Source organism: Crocuta crocuta, unplaced genomic scaffold (assembly GCF_008692635.1).
Source record: "Crocuta crocuta isolate KB4526 unplaced genomic scaffold, BGI_CrCroc_1.0 scaffold112, whole genome shotgun sequence".
NCBI classification, from domain to species: Eukaryota; Metazoa; Chordata; class Mammalia; order Carnivora; family Hyaenidae; genus Crocuta; species Crocuta crocuta.
In genome coordinates, this window is record NW_027528818.1 from 1,637,068 (window position 1) to 1,660,550 (window position 23,483).

Consider the following 23,483-nt stretch of genomic DNA (forward strand, 5'->3'; position numbering starts at 1 on the left):
AAGAAACTAGTATTAAGTGAACATTGACAAAGCACCACCTAATTAGGTATATCACACCAACAGAAAGCATTAGTTGAGTTGCTTTGCAATCGTTGAATGTCCCTAAAATATGACACAGATGAAAGCTTAGTAATAAAAACATGGGGAGGAGGGCAAACAATTAAATATTAAAAGCTTGGACTCTGATTCAGAGCAGGCTAGCTGCCCCAAAAGCATGAATGTCTGCTGTTGTTGTTTTTTTAATATTTTTTTTTTATTTACTTCTAGGAGAGAGAGAGAGAGAGACAGCGTGAGCAGGGGAGGGTCAGAGAGAGAGGGAGTCACAGACTGAAACAGGCTCCAGGCTCCGAGCTGGCAGTCAGCACAGAGCCTGACGCGGGGCTCGAACCCACGAACCGCGAGATCATGACCTAAGCAAAAGTCGGACGCTCAACTGACTAAGACACCCAGGCGCCCCGAATGTCTGCTGTTTAGATGGCCTAGAATCCATGCCCTCTTCCTCTAGTAGGAGCACTTTGACTTTCCTCTGGGGCATTACCCTTTTCATGCTTGCGGTTCAATGCTTTGGGCTATGCTGATCTCTGCCTCTAGCTCCAGGGAAGGGCATAGGACCCGGCCTGGCCAGTCACAGCAGCACATGTTCTGAAACTCAAGAATGGCATCAGTCATGAGACTTATGTTGGAACTCATAGGAAAAAGCAGCTTGCACTCCTCTGAATTACGCTGGTGAGACTGGGGCTGCTACAGTCTGTGCCACGGGAGGAAAGTCTGCCCAAGAATGAAGCTAACGCAAGAGAAACCCATGCCAAAATAGGAGAAAGCAAAGCCAGGAGTTGTTTTGTTTTGTTTTTGGAGGAAGCCCATTCGAATTGAGTTTCTGTTTTTCCTAGGATCTTCTTCCCTTGCATGCATTTTTCAATTCTTTCTAGATTCAGTTCTTAAGCAGTTTTTGCCCTCTGGACAAGAAAAAGCTCCCAAATCCCCTACAAGGGGAAGTAGGGCAGTCACAGCAGCCTGAAGAAGTCAACTGGTTACAGAGAAGCGAACCACATAACTGGGGCGTGGCCATAATTGTCCTTGTTGTCTACCATAGAAAGAAACTCAGAATCTTTGGCTGAGTGTATAAGACCCTTTATGGGTCCTGTCCCTTGCCTCACATTATATGTTTAGGCTTATCTCAATCCCTACTATGTCTTGACATTGAAAGGGTCTTTTCTCTTTTTCGGCCATACCCTTTAAGAGTTGTTTCCTATGTACCAGGTAATTTATTGTTTCCTCTCCCTCATTAGAATTGAGTTTCTCTTACTCGTATTGCTTTTCTTGCCCACCATCCATTTCTTGTGGTCAGAGCACTCTGATTTTCCTATGGGGAACTATCTTCTAGGTCCTGGGTTTTGAGTTTGGTTCCAAAGATGAGTTCAGTACTTAATACATATTATTAATTGTTTCTTGGTCCAAGTTTAATGGTAATAAGATAGCAAGTCTCCTGACAAAGACAGGGTAAGAGCAGGCTGTACTGATTAAAATCATCAAGGTACCTTCACACAAAATTTTTGATGAAGCAAAACAAAAACAAACACACAGACAAATAAAAACCACCTGGCCATATCTTAGCAGGTGCAGACATGATGACAAATACATGCTTTTGGTAGGATTAAAATAAACAGCCCAAGACAGTCTGAATATTAGTGTCTTAACACATATCTATATTCTCATTCTTATTCCCAAATTCACTTCAAAATTGTGAGTGTGCCATTTTCTCAAGTAAAATCTTAGGGCTATCAACAAGTTACATCTACATTCTGCTTTACTAATTAGTATGTTTTCCAGATCCAAAGATAAACAATTGGGGGTGGGGTGCGGGTAAGAGGACATTCTGTGCTGAAATTTTTGGAAGCACATGCATGTGTACTCCTAATGTTAGTGTCATCAATTTAATATCGTCCCCATCATTTAAAGATTCCTCTCTGTCTGTTGACAATTCTTTTACTATGAAGTTTCTCTCCTGGGTGGCATTTAAGCTATATTTAAAACTTACATCTTGTTTATATATGCTCTTGAGCCAGAACCTTTGATTTACAGGAAGGAATTTGCTGATCTCTTTCCTTCCCCACTAAAAAATCACTGACGTTATAGTAATTACTTCTACGACTGTTATTGTTGATCTCTTCAAAGGGCTGAAATGCAAAGCTTAGATAGTTTAGCTTTGCTTGTGCTATAATCTGAAATTGAAATAAAAAAGAGCATAGAAATATTCTATATTTACTCTACACACTTACACTTATATACCTAAACATTGTCTGATTAAAAATTAGGTGTGTAATTTGAGTACTAGCTTATCTAGCAATATTTTATCCAGCCATGCAGGGCTCTGATGTATGCATATATACATAGAAGTATGTATATGTGTAAATGTGTAAATACTACATATTTTTAAACCATGTAATACACTTATAGGCAGCAAAACTGAGCAGTGAAATATGTTTTTTAAGGGAAGAATTAAAAATACCAGCCCATTACGTCATCCAAAACTATTGGGAAAAGAAGAGAACTTAGACTTTCATGTGCATAAAACATGAACATCTGGGTCAATCAAGTTGTGCCCTGATCATTAATGGACATTTTGTATTTTATATCTTGTAAAAAAAGCATTATTTCCCAATATTTTCAGTCTAATATAGCCAAATAATGGTATATTTTTTTTCCATCCAAAAGTGAATCTAAATTCTTCTGTTCAATAATTCAACTGTACATTATCATCCCAAAAAGCACAATAAAACCTTTCTCATGATGGAAACAACAAAAAAGTTGACAAGACTTGTTTCCAATAACTAAATGTTTTGTGAAACATTAAGTGAATTCTGATGCAATATTGTCATTCATCTTTAATAGCTCCTATAAATTTTCAAGTGCCACAGTAAACTCAAGTTAGCAAAATTATGGGATTAAGCTTTCTACAGTGTTTTCCAAATGTCACCCAAGGCAGTCGTAATTTGACTATGAATCCGTTTTGAACTCATTTATATTTCAACTCATTAAATGTTTGGTATTTAAAATTAAACTGTAACGAATTATAGGAAGGGAAAAATTAAACTGTAGAAATCAAAAGCTTACTGGCATGCTTCATCTGGAAGTTTAACAACAAATGTGTGGCTAATGCTATCTTATGGGCACAAGAAAGGTCTCACTTTTCATATGATATCCAACAATGTGACTAAATGCCTCCCAGAAATTTAGAATTAGAAATGCAAAAGTTAGATAAAGTTAAAGGTCATCCCTACAGGCAAGAGGGGGCCAGCTCCCTACCAAGTTTCTAGCAGACCTGCTTCCCTAGGGCACATCATAAAAGTAATTTACTGACAACTCACCTTACCAGGGGTCATTGGGGGCCTCAAGTCTTCTGGAATTCACTTTTAAGAAGCATGATTCAGTGGGGACAACTATTGGCCCTAAAGTATTTATGCCGAGAACAAATGTCTGTCAGAATTAAATTCTTTGTGTGTGGTGGTTTCAGACTTAAAAAAAGATGTGTGGCCTGATGAAAAGCACATATATTCTATTCACCGAATTAAATCTTAGAATGAATACTGGTTAATTGATTTATTAGGTTTAAAAAAAATATTCCAGAAGTCCAAATAGACAACACAGCCTAATAAAGTGGAGAATGCATTTACCAAGTTAGTTAAATTATTTTCAATCTTTTCCAGTCCAGTTTTGTCTTATGCTGGAGGCAAAAAAATGCATTCACGTTATTTCAAAGAAAAAGAAAAATGTCATTTAAACCAAGCCAAGAAAGTTGACTTACTTGAAAATTTTTGCAAGAAAATTGATTTCCTGATTAAAACAAATCTCCTGCTTTTCATGTTTTTGATAGTGTTGACATGAAATATTTGGTTTAATATTAGGTTGGGATGGCTTTTCCACATTTAAAAAAATTACTTAAGGTTAAAAGTGTGCACTGGACAAAATTAAAGCAGATTATCTGACACTGTGTGTGGGATACAGCTCTAATCTCTACAGTGCATGGAAACGAAGCTGGTACTTTCAATTGCACAGCACACATCTCAGTAATAACAGGGGATGAGGCATACAATTTCAAGGAACACCCACAATGAAAATTATTCTTTCCAAACAGAGAATTGTTTTGGAATAAGTTAGGTTAATTGGCACCATGGGATTTCTCTCAAAGAAACACAGAGCCCTGAAATCCTTACAAGTGCAAGTAAAATGATCAAGCATTACCCTCTTTCCCTTTTCAATTTCTCACATCTAGTCTATTCTATCCACCACTAAATTAACTTTTGTAGTTTCACAGGCAGGTAGAAAAGGAGATCTTTTTTTTTTTTTTTTTTTCCCCAGCTGAATTTATAGCCCCAAAGACTGGTTAGTTAAATGAGGTTTAGTTGCCATCCACAAAGAAGAAATTCACTGAGTATATCTGGGAATATTCTACTTGAGAGTGAATTTTGGTTACTTTACAAGTAAGGCCATTATTTTATCATTTAAATGGTTAGAAATTCCTTCCAACAACATTTGCATATCCTTCTTATTAGAGGTCCACAGTTTTGTATTCTGTCATCACATTAATCCTCTCTGACTTCAAGACGACTGGATTTGGCCTCTTGTATGCTAAATCCAAGTGTAATTACCTTTTACATTTTTTTTTTTAATGTTTACTGATTTTCTGGGGCGGGGAGAGGCACAGAAAGAGGGAGACACAGAATTCAAAGCAGGCTCCAGGTTGAGCTGTCAGCACAGAGCCCGACATGGGGCCGTGAGATCATGACCTGAGCTGAAGTCTGATGCTCAACCAACTGAGTCACCCAGGTGCCCATAAGTGTAATTATCCTTAAAAAAAATAATCATCTGACTCTTTTTCTAGACTTAAGTTTGCATTTCCCAAAGAGGTTTGTGTGTGTGCACCTGCGCACACATAGTCTTCAGTTGTGGTTACTATTTTCAGGAATTATCATTTACAGCTGGCATAGAGTGAGCCCTCTTCGCCCTCTTCTTTATATCATCACAATTAATATTTTCCTATAATTTAGGACCTTTCACTGGAACCCACTGAATGCCCTATGTTGTTAATGTACTGAGTTTGAAATTGGTATTTTAAAACTATGGGAAAGAAGGGGCACGTGGGTGGCTCAGTCAGTTAAGCGTCCAACTTGGGCTCAGGTCATGATCTCATGGTTCATGGGTTCGAGCCCTGCATAGGGCTCTGTGCTGACAGCTAGCTCAGAGCCTGGAGCCTGTCTTTGGATTCTGTGTCTCCCTCTCTCTCTGACCCTCCCCTGCTGACATGTCTCTATCTCTCTCTCAAAACTAAATAAACCATTAAAAAAATAAAGCTATGGGAAGGAAGGTAAATTCAGTAAACATCATGTATAAACATGCTTATATTAAGTAGGATAAGTGTCTAAATATTCCTACAAGTTCTGACCCACCAGAGGTTGGAAATGAAAGGAACTCAGTCATTATTGATTCTCTCATTTATAGGTGAAAAACTGAAGCTTGAGCGGTCAATGACTGGCCCATGAGACAAGGCATATTCACAGGAGAGCTGGTGCCAGAAGTCAGTATTCTATATCCCTGCTTTCTCTCTTGTCCTTCCTAGTCTACTCTCAACGAGGCTGCTATTGATATTGTTTAAACAGATTAAGTCCGATCATGCCACTCTTCTGTTCAAAAAAAAAAAAATCCTCCAATGAGTCCCTATTTCTCTCGGAGTAAAAGCCAAAGACCCGAGAATGTGTGAGAGCCTGCATTAAATGATGCACACTTCCTGCCCCCATCAACACACAGATGCCCAATTCTGTGACTCATCTCCTAGATCTACTTTTCTTTTTCTCTACTCAGCTCCAGAGTGGTCTCCTCCACAGCCCACTTCAAGGTCATAATATATCTTCACCTTCAGACTTGAAGGTTTGAAAACTTACCAGCCGTTAACCCTGTGCACTAAAGACACTGTTCTGCCATTATTATTTGAAACCTGAAGTCTCGCTTCATGCTGAGTTATGCAGCTTTTAAAACTTTAATTGGAGCGATGGTGACCATACAGAAAGGTGAGGGCACTTACTGGTCAGCGTGGTAAGGTGTTCAGTAAGCTCTGTATTGGCAGGCACTGATGGGGTTACTGCATCAGGACGAAGAAATTTAAAAAAAAAAAAAAAAAAAGCAGAATAAGGCAAAGTTAGCCTCACACTCCCTGAGCCTGGGCAAGCATGAAGCTCCTAGTGCCTGCATGAAGCAGTCACACTGACTGCTTCTCTTTACCATAATTCCCTTAGAAAAAGTTGGAGACTTGCACTGCTTTCTATTTCACAGAATTTGGAGCTAGTAAGGACTCAAGGTATCATTTAGCCTAGTCCTCTGACTTCAAAGATGAGGACACAGAGATCCTCGAAGGTCAAGCAGACTATTCCAAGTCACACAACCACTGGCAAAACTGGTACCCTTGTCTCGGCAGTGGATGAGTGTTATGGCCACGCAGTGACTGGTTCTCACACATACCCAAGTGAGGTGGGATAGAACAGGAATGTAACACATTAGGGATCAAAGGTGTTGAAAATTGATGCTGTTGCCAAAGGTTTTACTTGGGGTAGTGCCTCTAATGATTATTTACAAGAGAAGAAGCTCATCTAATCAGTCATGTCCAAAAGTTTTGTTTTGTTTTTGTTTTTCTGCAGAAGTTTTATTATGTATTGACATTTAATCAAAGTCCAAATCTTAAAACAGACAGACAGACAAACACACACACACACACACACACACACACACTCATACAGAAGCTTCCTTGGACAAGGAGACTTTCACTGTCTTTATGTTGCAATTAAGGAGCTATACCAGCTATTGTGTAAATCTCTTTGGAGCTAGCCACATTACTGCAAGTCACAAAATCCTAACTAAGATCAGCCCCAGGTGAGACTCTGGGTATAAATACGTTATTAATGTCATGGGGTCAATCTGACCTTCCAAACCCCTGGAGATTTAAACAGAAGTTTTAATGGTGATTAAAAGTGAGAAAAACCGCAGAGCACTGGATAGGAGAGAGAATGAGCTATATGGCTTTTTCAACCTCGGGTCACACACTTGAATCCAGTCTAAGGTATAACTTAGGACAGATGTTCAATGACCTGCATGTGGAGGGAAGTCATTTCAAGTTTTGTTTCACCTTCTTCTGAACAGGTGTGTTCACATTTATTCAACAAAGATGCTTGAACTGTGAAAGTCTCATCATCAATTTTTTTCATAGAAAGCCTAAGATTTAATGGGAATTAAATTTGGTTATCTCTTCATCCTTTTTAGAATAGTGCTTTCCTAACTTTTTGCTAACCTCAAGAGTCCTGTCTTTTCTTTTCTTTTTAAGGAATTTTTTTGAACAGTTTCAAATTGTTGGCTAAGGATTCTGAGAACAGATGTGTTTTCCCTATCTAGAAATAGCCTGAGGACATATGTAATTTTATTTAAGTTTTCAATTCATTTGGATCAAAGGTGCTTTAGGATAAGAGGCTGGTTTAGAAACAACTTATTAAAATTAAAAAATAAAGAATTTAGCTTCTCTTAGAGAGAAAGTTGGAATATTTGATATTTGGATATTTGAAAGGAATACTTTTTCTCAAGTATTTTGTAACAACATATAAACTTAATATCCTTTGTCATAATGTTTCATTTTTATATTAGCTTCAGTTTATTGGGTTCAGTTCACATCAGATTATATAATTTCAATTGCTAGCAATGATGTAATTAATTAAATTAATTGATGTTCTCTTTTCCTACATATATGTATGTATGATAGAGTAATTAGCACATATTTTATCTTCAATAACTGTTTTTTTTACAGGACTTCTGTGATTTGAAATTTAGGCCTGTGGAATTACAGATTATTTTATTTGTTTAAAAATTTTATTTATAAATTCTAAAAATTTAAATTTTTTTTTAATTTTTGGAGAGAGAGAGAGAGTGCACAAGGAAGAGAGGCAGAGGGAGAGAGTCTTAAGCAGGCTCCACACTCAGTGCAGAGCTCAAGGCAGGGGTTGATCCCACATCTCTGGGATCATGATGTGAGCCTAAATTAAGAGTTGGATACTCAACTGATTGAACCACGCATGTGCTCCTACACATTATTTAAAAATGAGTGAATGGATGAATAAAATTAAATTGTATATGTCATGCCCAGATAGAGTAAAATGGAAATTTATTAGCTAAAGAATTCAAATTTTACCTCCCTTTTGATGGTAATTCCTGAGAGCTGCTGTGACAAAATGTGTTGTCACTTGGCATCACAAAGTCATGCTGGGATACGAAATTAGATGATTTAGAAAAAGATTTTCTCAAGCTGTTCTCATTATAATACATTACAGAGTGGCCTTGATAAACAGCACTTTTGTTTTCTTTTTTTTTTTTAATTTTTAAATGTTTGTTTATTTTTGAGTGAGAGAGCACGCATGATCAGGGAAGGGGCAGACAGAGAGGGAGACACAGAATCGGAAGCAGGCTCCAGGCTCTGAGCTGTCAGCACAGAGACCTACACGGAGGTCAAACTCTCAAACATGCGAGATCATAACCTGAGCCAAAGTCAGACACTCAACCAACTGATCCACCTGGGCACCCCAGGACTTTACTTTTCAAAGCATATTTTGATTGCAAAGTCCAAAGCTGATTTTTATCTAGGCAGTGATCTGGTTTTTAAAAACACTTTACATATGTCCTCAGTTCTGGCCACCTTGACGTTATGATAGTTCAACATAATCAGACTTTATAGACTTAAAAATAACTAAAGGTCAGCTGATGAATACTACCAAGAAATAAACTAAAATGTATTGCAGTAATTGATAACATATTTATTGGATATTATTATATATTACATAAATAAATCCATCTATATATTTATTATATAAATCCAAAATCAAAGAAATCTGTTAAAAAGCAAAATGCTACATAAACAAGAGAGAGCTAGCTGAAGTCATTCCATTTTTATATTCCTGCACCTGATCCCTAGTACATTTCACTGATGTTTGTGGTTGCTTTTGTTTAACTTTGAAATTTTCCTTTAAAGTTCTCTCTTCCCTAACTTCATGGTATGCTTTACTGATCTGCTTTTCTTTCTTTCTTTTTTAAAAAATGGTTATTTATTTATTTTGAGAGAGACAGCCCAAGTGGGAAAGGGACAGAGAGACAGAGAGGGACAGAGAGAATCTCAAGTAGGCTCTACGCTCAGCATGGAGCCTGACGTGGGGCTTAGTCCCAGGACCATGAGATCATGACATGAGGTGAAATCAAGAGTCAGACACTTAACCAACAGAGCTGCCCAGGTGCCCCTGATATGCTTTTCAAAAACAAAACAAAACTTTTGTTTGAGTAATATACTTTCTGTATTATGACATTACATGTTAACTTCATAGCGGCTTTGCCCAACTGCTTCCCTTCCAAATCCTGAGATTCTACATCTTGCTTTGAGTAATAGTTGCTAGTGGGCAAAAATATGTGCCTTCTTAGTTTTCAGTCCCAGTATATTTCCTTTGCAAATCCTACAATTTATTAACTCTATGGCAGATTGACACAAACTATGTTCCAAAATAAACACAGAAAAAGACCTTCATTACTATAATATCCAGGCTGAGAAAAACTACTATGAAAACAAGGAAATTCTGGTGAAAGGTTGCTGCTGTCCGCATGGGTCGGCTGCTTTGTGCTTAGCCATCCTTAGACATGAGCCCTGAGGAACTCTAGAACTGGGGAGTTTTGCATCATGAGGTAGGTAGCAATGCCATTTACACCTACTATCAAGAGGCAATGCTGTAAAAAAATGAAGGTATGGTCTTTCTGTAGTAACATACTTAAATAAAAATACAGTCTGTTTATCTTTTTAAGTTAAAGAAAACTCACACACACACATCAATACAACTTTGTTTCCAAGGGACTGCCACATGATTTTGGGTGCAAATGCTAATGCTATCACAGAATTTCCATAAATTATCATTCAATCCCAAATGAAGGGGGCTGTTAAATACCAGGGAGCATAGTTACTTCAGTGGCCCCTGGAGCTTGCGAGTCATTTGGGGGGACTGGTCATGTTTTCCCTCCTTCCCCTCCTTTTCAAGTTAGTAAGATAAGAGCTAATACTTACAAAGTATTTCAGATTCATGTGAGATTGTGCATATAAAGTGTTAGGTGCAACCTTTTATTATCTCTGTTCTACAGATGAAGAAACTAAGACTAGAAAGATTTGCCCAAGGCCAAACAATCAGCATATGGTGTGGACTCAGTGACTGGAACCCACGTTTGTGTGCTTGACGCTAGATCTCGGCTGTCCGCCTCCTCACTGTCCTGACAGCCGACTGGAGCACTACTGAGTGCCTGTCACCAATCTCTGTTTCTTGAATGCACTTCTCAGTCCTTCCTCCAGCGCAGCCAGCTGACCAAAGGCACAGAGTAGGAGAGTGCTGGGTGGGGTTGAGAGCGAGGCATCAGTTAGCTGCTTTGGAAATCCGGCTCTGGTGCTGGCTAGCTGTGCTATCCTGGGCAGTTTACCTAACTTCTGGGCCTCAGACTCTTTGTGTGTGCAATGGGATATTAATACGTGCCTCACAGAGTTACGCCAGGATTACAGAGGTAATCTCGGTCATGGCTTAGCACAGGAAGCACTTGAAAAAATGGTGGTTATGATGAGTTAGAATGCAGATTGCAGTACACTTGTTAACGCAGCTGGCTTGAGGACTGCAGTTTTGGGAAAGAAACGCTACTGAATGTCTCTAAAAGGAAGTGCAATGCTACTTTCTACCATTTACGGATAGTTTGGGGATGCCTGCTCTTTCCTTTCATTAGATAATGCAGCTACTGCAAAGCAATCACAGGTGGTATCAACAATAGTTCTTCTTTCTTGTCTTTCTAGGCAGATATAGTGAGGTGGCGGCAGCTACGATCACACAGATGCTTTTTAAAAGTGGCAGACACCTTCTCTGGGGTCCAGATTTCTTAGTTTTTCACTTGTTTTAATGATTACCACAGACTTCTGAGATTTATAGGCTCTATTTCCTCTGCCCTTCAAGTCTTAGATAAATATAAAGACATTAATGTAAAAACTTTCCTCACCTCAGCTGTGACTTATGGGATCTAAAATGTAGGAGAAGGCAGGCCTTTCTCTGCTCAACTGGAGGGACATTACATCTGCCACTTCAGTTTCTGCTTCAGTAAAAAACATGATGCATGATGGAAAATAATTTATAGATTAAACTGGCTTACACAGGCATGTACCATATATATACTCATTTATATTTATTAAAATGTTTTATCAATAGTAATGCAAATGCCAAAATAAAGAAATAAGAACACCAGAAATGAAAACTAACTTAACCAAACAAAAAATTACACTGAGATAATTTCACATTACCAAGGGAATTTTTGCTTTACATAAAATAATTTCTCTGTGGACATTCCAAGTGGATTTGAGATGAGATTAAACTTATAGAAAAATTAAAAACATTTTTCACAGAGTACACGGCATTTGAGTGTCAGCGACACTCAATAAAAAATAAGAGAGTTGGTTTAATATATCATTAATTACAACTTTGATGTAAAAAAATAACTGAGGACTTAAATTTTACTTACAATCTACATTTTGTTTACATTTTAACTTAATGGTTTGGAACCAGAATGTTACAGGTCAAAAAAGGGAAGGCATTTAAAAGTTTTTGTTTGGAGGAGGACTAATTAGTTAACTAACGAACGACTTTCAGAATGAAGTTATCTAATGGTTATTTCCACCACTACAGCAATTCTCTTTTAATGCAGTAATTTGGCCAAACACTTTAAATATTAAATATCAAATGCTTTTAAATTTTGCATATATACAAAAACATTTTAGGATGGTGATTTCTATTGTAATATTTACCAAATATATTTTGTAGATTTCTTTCAAAGGAACACATGCTTCCTTCCAACCTAGAGTATGCTTGAAAGCAGACTTCTAATGATTTTCTGAGGAAGTATCTGACACACGGTCCAATCAGAGCCACATGCATTCGTGTGCATGCTATGTTTCCACTACACTTTGGAGAAATAAACTGCTTCTCACGTCTGCTCTCACTTATTTCACTCGAGCAAAAACATACTAACATTCCATGGGCTGCATGCAACAACATAGCAAGCTAAAGGCAGAGGAAAACATGAAAGGTTAGGTCTCGGACAACCTTCCGAGAAGCAGGACATCAGCCCCGATGGATTGACGAGCACTTGGATTTCATTAAACTTTCGATGCTCATAATTATGCGTGTGATTTACAAGCATGTGAAATCAGAGGCTGCCCCAGTGGGGCTTGCCCCGGCACACCCTGCGTCCTCCTCCACATGCTCCTATAGCTCCCGGGCGCCCGGGCCACTGTCTCTCAAGAGTCCCACCTCAATGGGCTCAGTCACCCGGACAATCAGCAGCTTTCAGCCTTATGTCCTCTCCTCCCCTGGTAAAAGGATTGCTTCGAAAAGCATCTTTTGAAATGAGGATCCAAGTAGATAGAGAGGGACAGGAGTCCAGTCACACTTGTTCCAGTGACAGACAAGTCTTTCGGCTTTGTCTGCTGCACGCTGCAAGCCAAAAGGGCTGCTGTGGGTGTGAGCCCCTCCGTCTTCTGGCCGCTCATGAGAACTGAGTGGCAGAGAAAGCTGCGTGTTAGTTTCCTTGAGGGGCCACCCTGTAGGTAACAGGTGCAGGCTTGTCCTTACTGCACACACACAAAGCTAAGGCTGACTTTCAGATCCTTGGTAGTCAGGAGAAGTTTGGTAAAATGACACTAGACTAACTTGCGGTGTCATTTTTACAAGGGTTTACAGATATAAAAGCAAATTACAGATTTTAGGAACAGGAATGATAATGTTTTGCCAATTAGTTGAATTCCAGAGTCCAAAAGGAACAAAAAACAGGAAGAATTTTAATGGGTATAACAATTGTTCAAATAGAATTATTGAGATTTTAAATATTATTTTTCAAAACTTCAAGAATCTTACATGGCACAAAAATTAACTGCTCTCTTCACTCAAAGTAGACAAGTAATATGTACAGGCCAATTAAGTGACAAGAAGTCCAGGATAAATGACTACCAGTATTCAACCATTTGTTCCCAGTGGTCATTTCAGTAATAGCACTTGGCCATAATCTGGCAGAGAAAATGTGTCTCATTCAATGTGTAACTGACCCACGGGTTTGGTTCAGTCTAGATCAGTAGCTCTCAAATTGGCTACATATTGAAATTGCTTGGGAAAGCTTTAAACATATTCATGCCTAGGTCCCAATCCCAGACAGTGTGATTTAATTTGGGCAGCAGAAATTTTGAAAGGTTTCTAAGGCAATTATGCTGGGCAGCCATTCTTGAGAAGCACAGGTTTGTCAGTCCCAAAGACTTCAGGGAGATGAAGTTGGTTCTGACACTTGCCAGATCTGATTCAGAATTCAGATAGAAGCTCAGTTTACAGATTTCACACTAGCAGTATATATTTTTTTAATGTTTATTTATTTTTGAGAGAGAGAGAGATAGAGACAGAGCACAAGTTGGGGAGGGGCAAAGAGAGAAGGAGACAGAGAAACCGAAGCAGGCTTCAGGCTCTGAGCTGTCAGTACAGAGCCCAATGTGGGGCTTGAACCCACGAATGATGAGGTCATGACCCCAGGAGCTGACTGAGCCACCCAGGCACCCCTCACACTACCAGTATCTTAAAGAAATTTTTACCTGGGGAGATAGAGGGTATAATTTTTTAAACTTCTTCCTTGGGAATAAAAACAACAACAACCAATGCATGTATACACATATACACATCCACAAATGATGATTTTAAAGACTGCTCACCAGCTGAACACTTGGGTCATTCTTCAGTGTAAGTGTTAGTGGTTAGCTTCTATAGTGCACTATAACCAAAACCCAATCAAATCACTACATACTTTTAAAACATTTTTCTGGGGCCCCTAGGTGGCTCAGTCAGTTAAGTGTCCAACTTCAGCTCAGGTCATGGTCTTTCAGTCTGTGAGTTCGAGCCCCACATCGGTCTCTGTGTTGACAGCTCAGAATCTTGAGCCTGCTTTGGATTCTGTGTCTCCCTCTCTCTCTGCCCCACCCCTGCTCATACTCCGTCTGTCTCTTTCTCTCTCTCAAAAATAAATAAACATTAAAAAAGTTTTAAACATTTTTCTGACTCACTCTTTACTTGGCAACTTCACAAAACGTCTAGGATTTGAGCTGTTGTGAATAGAATCATCTTTTTCCAAATGAAATGATAGTTTCAATTCATATGGCACAGAACTTATTCCATTAATCCAACTCCACAATTTACTTCCTATAGCAAAAATAAGTCATGTTGTTAGCTTGTGTTTTGCATTTTTGCATTTAACTTTGGTTTGGTGAGACATAGACAATTATGCATACTGAAATTTCCTGCAATATATGCAGCACAATATGGGTTTTTAAAAATAAGATACCATATTTTTAGCTTCAGACAAGACCATTTAGGGAAAAGTTGACTAAGTTCCCTAGATGACTGGCTATGTTGATGACACTTCTGTGAAGTAGAATCAGAGCTGGTGGCATGCCTGGGTGGCTCAGTCAGTTGAGCGTCCAACTTCGGCTCAGGTCATGGTCTTGCACTCTGTGACTTCAAGCCCCACATCAGGCTCTGTGCTGACAGCTCAGAGCCTGGAGCCTGCTTCAGATTCTGTGTTTCTGTGTCTCTCTCTTTCTCTGCCCCTTCCCTGCTCAGTCTGTCTCTCTCTCTCAAAAATAAATAAGCATTAAAAAATTAAAAAAAAAAAAAAAAGAATCAGAGCTAGCAAAAGGTTTGAGGAAATCAACCAAGTGCAGTTCCTTGCCACAAAACAGGTGAGTCCTTTACCAGGTGATAGAGATGTGTCGATTCTTAACTGACCATTAGCAGGAAAGGAATTCCAGATTCCCCTCTAGCAAGCCCTAGTTTTTAGAAACTCTTATAATCAGAAATTCCTGTTTATGTTTGATTTAATATACTCAGACTGGGGTGTAAATAAATCCCCTCAATTACCACCATGGGGGGATCTTCACTGTGGTTTGTCTTGTTTTCATTTCAAACATAGGAAGGTTGGGGTTGGTATACGTTATTAATTTCTGTGATCTGAGTATTACAATCAATACCTTTGTCCGTTAATAAAGCTTTATGGCCTCTCTTAGAATTTTAAAACTGAAAGAACAGAGAAATGATATACATAGTAATTTATGAACATTCTATTTATGTTATCTATATAAAATGATTGTTGACAAACACAGAATACTGCCACGAACACACTAACCATTCACATATCAAGAAGCCTGAAAAAACTACTGTGAAATAGTTTGAAAATGTTCTTACTTCAGAAGACTCTGAGGGGCATATCACAAAAACCAGTGTGTGACCAATTCATGAATGTGTTGGCATCTGCCCTATCATACCAGCGACAGCCTCTTCTAATACTTCCAACTCATGACTTGTGATGGAAGTTTCATGAAGCCTAAGATAAAGGAGAAATGTAGGGGCGCCTGGGTGGCTCAGTCGGTTAAGTGTCCGACTTCGGCTCGGGTCATGATGTCACGGTTGGTGGGTTCGAGCCCCGCGTCGGGCTCTGTGCTGACAGCTAGCTCAGAGCCTGGAGCCTGTCTTCGAATTCTGTGTCTCCCTCTCTCTCTCTGACCCTCCCCTGCTCATACACATACACACCCTCTCTCTCTCTCTCAAAAATAAACAAAACATAATTAAAAAAAAAAAAGGAGAGATGTAGTGTCACCCACCTGAGGTACACAAGGCTGTGGTCTTGTTACTGGCTACACAGTACACACTCAAATATCCACGTGATAGATTCCTATCGCTGACATCACTAGTGCCAAACTCCAAAGGAATTCAAATATTGCACTTTAAAACATGTCGTATTGTGTATTCTACAAATGTAGAATAATGGATCTTGAAGTTCGTATTTAAGCCCTAAAAGCCCTAGAACTATCCAAGAAAGAAGACTCAAGAACTTCGCAGAATTTCCAGAGGCCCGCAGAACACAGACAGTACAGGCTCACAGCACTGTCAAAACCTGGCTCATACAATTTTGTTTCATGATAAAATGTCTCAACGTCGGAGAAGATAAACTTACATTCATTACCCCAATGAGAGGGCACAAACTGAAACAGAGGCGCTCTGAAGGAACCCTAATTAAGAGGCGGTCATTTTTTTAGGCAGTTCAAGTAGAAACGAGAATATCGGTTCTTTACTTCTTACAACAAAATTGAGCCCATTTCTTACACCTGCATTTTACCATACATTATCTTTTTAATACCAACATTTGTATTCAAATAATGATTAAAAGCTATATGTTATTTTTTTTAAAAAATGTTTATTTTTGAGAGAGACAGAAAACACATATTGAGTGGGGGAGGGGCAGAGAGAGAGGGAGACAAAGGATCTGAAGTGGGTCTTGCACTGACAACATGGAGCCCGATGTGGGGCTTGAACTCATGAACTATGAGATCATGACCTAAGCCAAAGTCAGATACTTAACCAACAGGTGCCCCTAGATGTCATTCTTTCAAATACTTGAAATTATATTCTAAAGCCACTGACAAGGAGTATTATGATTTATGTCCCTCATCTCAGTAATGCTCTATGAATGGACATTAAGGAAGTCATTCATGAGCAGGGTAATAATACATATAAGAATGATAAAGCACATTATTTACAATAAAATGGAAATACGGGAGTCACTCTAAATGCTTCATAATTAGGAAGTGGAATACCCAGAGGAGATAAAAACTAGGTTTTTGAGAAAAGTTTTCAAATTTGGTAACATACTCATGATATATTGTTGTCAAAAAAAAGAAGGTTAAAAAGATGTATGTATGGTTTGATTTCAATTTTATTTTAAAGCTTCTTTGGAAAAAAGCTGCAAGGAAGCATGTTTTTGTGTGTTTCCACATTTATTAATATCAACCTGTATTACCTTTGCAGTCAGGATAAGTTCATCTAATTTTAACATAAAAGCTGGAAGTATATCAAAACGTAAGTAGTAATTCTTTAAGTGATGAGATTATAGATGATGATTTTTAAAATGTATTCCCCAATTTTTTCTTTCATAGAGAGTATGTTAAACTTCCATAGTAAGAAAAATACACTGCTAGTGAGTAATGTATTTGCCGCTGTATCTTAATTCTTGGCTCTTTTAGGTACCACTGGCAGTGAATTATCAGAACACATTTCAAAAAGTATTTCTTGAAGTCTTATGTGCAAAACACAAATGCTTCATTTTAAAAGACTTTTGATAATTTGCTGTGAATTTTAATGAAAACTTTTATTGGAAGAAAGTTGAAACTACTGAGTTAAACAGATTTTCCAAATGATCTGTGTGTTGCTGCTGAAGTGCTTTTCTTTAAAGGATCAAAAGTACCATAAGGCACTTCTTTCATGCAGGATGTCCTGGTGACACTGACAACACACACTTGAAACGGGGTGGTGTCAGCAATGTGGCAATCCCTGTATTCTAACGGAATCGCTCCAATTATTTTAAATGGTAAATAACAAATTGGTATAAGGGATATTCCTATATTTTTTCTGTTTCTTTTGGTTTTGATGTTCTTGCCTTTGAAAAGAGCTCAACAAAGCAAGGAGGAGTTTATTTCTATATGAATAGAAGAGTATAAATCCTCCCTTAATTTCTTTCCCCAGATAAAACATGAAAAAGACAACCAGTTCTTCCCAAATCATACTGTTACTTTGTTTCAATCTAACTTAGTCATGAACTGTTGAATGTGCCTCGATTTTAAAATGCCACAATTTGCTTTATAGCTTAGCACTGCCAATATTATAGCATGTTACACTCTTGTAAAACAAACTTGACAATAATTTTATTTATATGCCACTAGATTATTTAACATTAGGATTTAATCGGAGAAATGAGAAAGAAGGCAATATGGATTTATGTAATATAAAGATGGCTACTTACAGATTAAAACATTTGACTTACCTGTAAAAACATTGTACAAGGAAGGCACAGTATAAGTAGCATTTTTTTATGATACAGACTCAAAAACAGACGCAGGAAAAGAATGGTTTGCTATTGCCAAAATAACCAAAAGACCTCTTTGTTTCTACTAGCAAATGCTGATACACAATTCTACATATTATGCCTGTCAAACAACATTTAAACAGATACTTTATAAAACCAAGACTTAGTTTAAGTGTGTAAATTACATAGGGAAAGCATGTCAAGATATCAATCTCATTGCACTGCTTAATAGTCACCAAATAACATTAAAAATTTAATGTCACTGTCCCAATTCAGTTGCCATAATTATTGTTCCCTTCTGTTGTCTTATTTTCTCCTTATTCTTTCTTTTTATTACAAGTACCTCCGGTGAGAATGATAACACTAAAATAAAATTAACATAGCCAGAGCAAAGATAAATAAAATTTAAAAAGCCAACCTTTATTCCACTTTGAACAAGTTTGTGAATGTCCAAATAAGGCTCCTTGAAAATTTCTCCTTCAGGGGTAAGTATCTTCACGTAACCTTCTTTCTCCAGAATGAAGAGACGGTGCGAGCCATCCCCACTATGCAGGGCACCAACAGGCTGCCGCAGCCCACTCACCACCTCCTGGATACAGAAGCAGTTGTGTTTGTGCTTTCTAAACAAATTAAAGAAAACCAGTAAGCTTTTCTTGAGGTGAAGGAGGCAAAGGATGCATTTAACATCCTTTTCAAAACATATTTCCTCTAGGCATCAATAGTTTTGAGAATCAGAAGGTGCTGTTAACCCAAAAGTCACGGTAGGATTCTTTTAAATTGCTTTCAGTGGAACACAGCCTTCTACCAGAAAGTCAAAGAGAGGATCAACACAAATGTTACATCTTTTAAAATTTCAGAAGTTCATTATCTTATCTTTCAGTGACTGTAATTAAAATTAGCTTTACTCACAATAATTAAGCCTTACAGAAAGACCCTCAGAGGGAAGGTTCTAAGATCTATTTAGAAAACTCAGATTTGCTAATAATAATTGTGCTGAATAGTTCCATAAGCTAACAACAAGCATAAAGTTCAAGTTTGAAACTATAATCATGAAATTCACAGGAATCATAGAGAAGCCAAACTCACAATAATAAAAGATAAAAAGTCTAAGCATTAAAAGCATTTAAGTGAGTGTGATATGAGCGAAGCAAACTACACAAAAGAAAGAAAAAGCATCTGGAGGATAGAGCTCCTGGAATCAAGCACAAAAAACAGTTGATTCACTAATAAAACCACCAGATTTGTCAGTTGGTATTTTGCTTTGGTTTCTGTTTTTTTTGTTTTGTTTTGTTTTGTTTTTTTTTTTTTAAGATTAAAGAGCATTTATCTTTATGAACCTGCTGATCTCTTCCACTTTGTCATATTCTTCCATCTGGTCCAAGTAGTTAGATGCTGGTCCTCTGATTTGTTTTCTTGGAAAATCTGGAAAGCATAACCCACCATCTTTTCTTGCATAGTAAAAGCAAAACTCATCAGCAGTAGTTTGGAGGAAACCTTTAAAGAAATGCAAAAAGACTCATTAGAGATATTTAGTGTCACAGTAAAAACATCCTATATGAAAGATACAGTAGAGGAAAAATATTTTTTAGAAAGTAAACAAATATTCTAGGAAAATAATAAAAGGAAAGAAAACGATTTTTTTGCTTGGGATTTTCATTTTTTTAAAACAAAATTTAAGAATTTCAGTTAAAATGAAATAATATTATACTGGCAATATTAAAAGACTCATTTGAAATACACGTAATACAAATCCAACAGTAATCTTGTTATTGCTATTGACTCTGTTTCCAAGATTCTACGGTGCAAATGTTGTAAGTTTATCTGATCACTATTCAGCATTTCCCCCCCTATAGTAAAAATAACTTATTAAGAAGAACAAATTAGAATGAAGGAAGAGATAGGCTATTAGGTGCTGATTTGGGTCATTTTACAATTCTTTTTGCACTGTCACTCACATATGCTTAAATAATAAATCTAATGAATATCACAAGGTCCTTATATGCTATAATAAGTGACTGGCTTGCAGCAATTGTGCTAAGAACAGAGCCTCCATTTTCAAATATGTAGATGCCTCTTTCCTACATCTCACTTATAGAAAATAATGATCATTTTGCGAAACAAAACTATATTTAAAACATCCCTTCGATCTTCTCAACCAGAAAGGTAGTATACCACCCCTCACTGAAAAAATAAAGGATAACAAGCTGAAACAAAAATGCAAAATTCACTTACTTAAGGAGATCTGAAGGAAAGATGTTTTCTCTTTTCTTACATATTGAGAATTTTTATCAAATAAAAACAGCTATACTTGACTAAAAAAGAAGGACTTTATGACAAAAAAGAATTTTGACATCACTGTCACAATTTGAATGATCAAGCACTGGCTTTTTGGGGACTAGGGCATATTAATAAGATTCACTTCCAAATCCTAATGATTTTTGCTCTCAGAGTATGATATGGCTACCAGAATCGACCTTATATGATGTCCTTACTTCCTGCTCTCTGGTGTCATAGCTTTTTGCATAATGTTTTGATTTTTTATCTGACAAATTAGATTACTGTACACCTATCAGCTTTGTGATAAAGGTACCATGTAACTTAGCTGATGTTTAGAAGTTATACAATGGATCCAGGTTTGCAAGGATTTCTAAGAACAAGAATTGGGGACAACCAAGTGAGACTTATCAATGAAACACGAAAGGGTAAAATTTTATTTTCTGTGCCCTTGACCTAGGTCCTCTCAAATCAAAAACTAATCTTAGAATTCTGAGGATCTTGATGTACATTTTGACCTAACTTTTAGATAAAATGTATCACCTTTCCATTTCTGAGACAGACTCCTCAAGGCCAATATTTGATTAGGCTAGTAGGAAACATCTTCTTGGAAACCAGGCAAGTGAGAGCAGATGTCCTTGAGAGAAAGAGGGAGGGACTGAATGGAGGCATGGCAGCTGGAAAGGGTGTTCCATGGGAGGGGCAAGGCAGCTGGAAGGAAGTTACCTTTCTTTGAAAAACTCAGGGATTAGAAATTGGGGAGAGGAATGAAGGCTGCATAGCATTTCCTCTTCTTCAGCAATTCACTGTTTACAAAAGATAACTTTTCTCCTCCATCCTTTTCTGGCTAAGAATATACTTGAAAACTGCCCAGTAATGTTGAATAATCATGTTTGAGGTAAAAAGAAGAGAAGGAAAACTGAGTTGTTAAATCAAACCTTTTGCAGTTTTGGGCTAGATCTTTTTTTGGATATACACACACAGACACACACACACACACACATACATACACACAAACACAGCTCCCATCAGGCAGCAACATTTCCATGCCAATAGTCATACTATGTATATATTTATAACTGAATATGAAAATGAGAAATTTTGTTTCAACATGAAGTATGCCTGCAGGATCACCAAAAAAAATTTCAAAGTGCAAGGGAGAAGGAATTTCAAATTTGCTTAAAAAATTTTTTTTTAATATTTTTATTTATTTCTAGGAGAGACCGTGAGACCATGAACTGAGCCAAAGTCGGATACTTAACCAACTGAGCCACCCAGGAGCCCCTCAAATTTGCTTTTTTTAAAAAAGAAACTATCTGTATTTCAGCATTACAGTCTGCAAACCAATACCATCTCAAGGAGAAATTAACAAACAATGCTGATGACTGATTCCATTTTACAAGGAGTTATTAGCTGGGGACAAACATGTGGAAGGGAGGAAACATTTTCAGATAGAACAGACAAAGATTAATAAGTATAGATTCACAAACTCTATGGTTCCAGAGGTACTATGTTCTCTTACCAAATTAAAAAGAGAACAAAAAACAAAACTGGAATTCACAATGAATTACTCCTAGCTTTTTATAGACTCTCAGCATACTGAATAAGTATGAAAGAGGGAGTCAACTCAAAAGACTTTTACATAAAAATATGGGCATTTTCTCATAATTACAAACATCTAACATTTTCATTAATACTTTACCTTCAATGATCTGATTTTGTGGACAGTGATGAATAAGATATATTTTGCTGTGAAGAGCTAAAAGGGACCTGGTTTCAGGACACTGGGCTTACATTTACTGCCAGGGAAGATATAATTTACCAAATGGTACCCTTCTATTTGGAACAATACCCCGAAGAGCATTTTACTGCAGATGGGTGTTTAGTTCAGTCTGGATCATCATAGTTTGATCAAGTCTACTAATGATGGAAGTACACGGATTATTCCAGCAGCTTTATTTTTTTAAACTTCTGATAATTTATTAAATATCTGAGACCTGTAACCTTTGTCCTGGAGCACGATGAATCCAGTCCCACTATACCACAAGTACCCCATAACAGACTGATGTAAACAAATATTCTCTGTGGGGTATTCTCAGCTCTAGCTTTTCTCTCAGCATGTATGCCAGTGAAAAGTTATTTTCCTCCTTATATATGCTGTTCATCAAATAAAGAAATGAAACAAAACCCATTGAGTGTAAGGCTTGCACTTTCTAATAGAGGTAGTGGGTTTTGATGTATCTATCCATTCAGTCTGGCTTGCTCTCCTAGGGAAGACACATGTGTAAGATATCTCACTGGGGGCAGGAGTGACTATGGACTAGAGAGACTCAGTGGAATCAAACCCTTGACCTTGGCCTCATTAGCAGCAGGATTAAACCAATCAAACTAATTGTATACTGACAGTTCACACTAAATAACCTACAGCTGAAGAGATGGCCATCTAAGAGGGATAAAAAGTCTATCATGATACTCGTGATAACAAGTGTAAAGGATGAACAAGGCAATGGCTGTTCTTCTCTACACTTCCCACAGAGTGCACTATGCCATCACTGAGCGAACAGCAAAGCATCTTCTTTGCTCATCACAGTGCAGCAGGAGAAAAGACCTGTGACGCTGACCAAAGAGCTCCTGTGTGCGGGGTTTTTTAAATGCAATTTTGTTATTTTTAGAAGTTTTAAGAATTTACTTAGCTAGGTCAATTCACAGCTGGTGAATATTATGATTCATAAAACACTAGTATATCCGCCCCATGTTAACTTTTCCCATTTTTGGAAAATAGGCAGACCATGAATTGTTTCTGAATTAGTTTTTAAAAAGTTTCTTTCCGATGTGCATGTATTCCAAAGTGACAGGTGGTGCTCTCTGAAAGTCATGAAGGTGAAGCAGAGGGATAGATCAATTTATGTATTTATTTCTTTACGTACTGGGCAATGGGGGGGAGATGAAGGCGTCTCGGAGATTATTTTTCCTCTCTCTCAACCTCTGTCAGTATTTGCCTTAGTGCTGTATTTTTACATTTTTGATTTGCAGAAAGATGAGGCTGTTCATGAGAATAGTCAAATATACTGACTTCTTACAAGGAAGAGTCACAAAGTAGCTGTTTTTCACAATTTTGAACTCCAGAGAAAAGATAAACCATGTCATGAAGTAGAACTGAGAAGGTGAAAATA

The 23,483-nt window shown here is 37.6% G+C and overlaps 1 protein-coding gene across 1 annotated transcript in view; it reads right to left on the reverse strand.

The window, feature by feature from the left end:
* The window catches only part of HHIP (hedgehog interacting protein), a 95,211-nt gene that overhangs the window by 63,045 nt on the left and 8,683 nt on the right, over window positions 1-23,483 (reverse strand). Inside the window, exons 3-4 of the mRNA XM_077755927.1 lie at window positions 19,374-19,530; window positions 18,455-18,656 (exon numbers count right to left, since the gene is read on the reverse strand). Of these exons, the coding sequence (XP_077612053.1) occupies window positions 18,455-18,656; window positions 19,374-19,530 (359 nt within the window). The remainder of the gene's footprint in view (window positions 1-18,454; window positions 18,657-19,373; window positions 19,531-23,483) is intronic.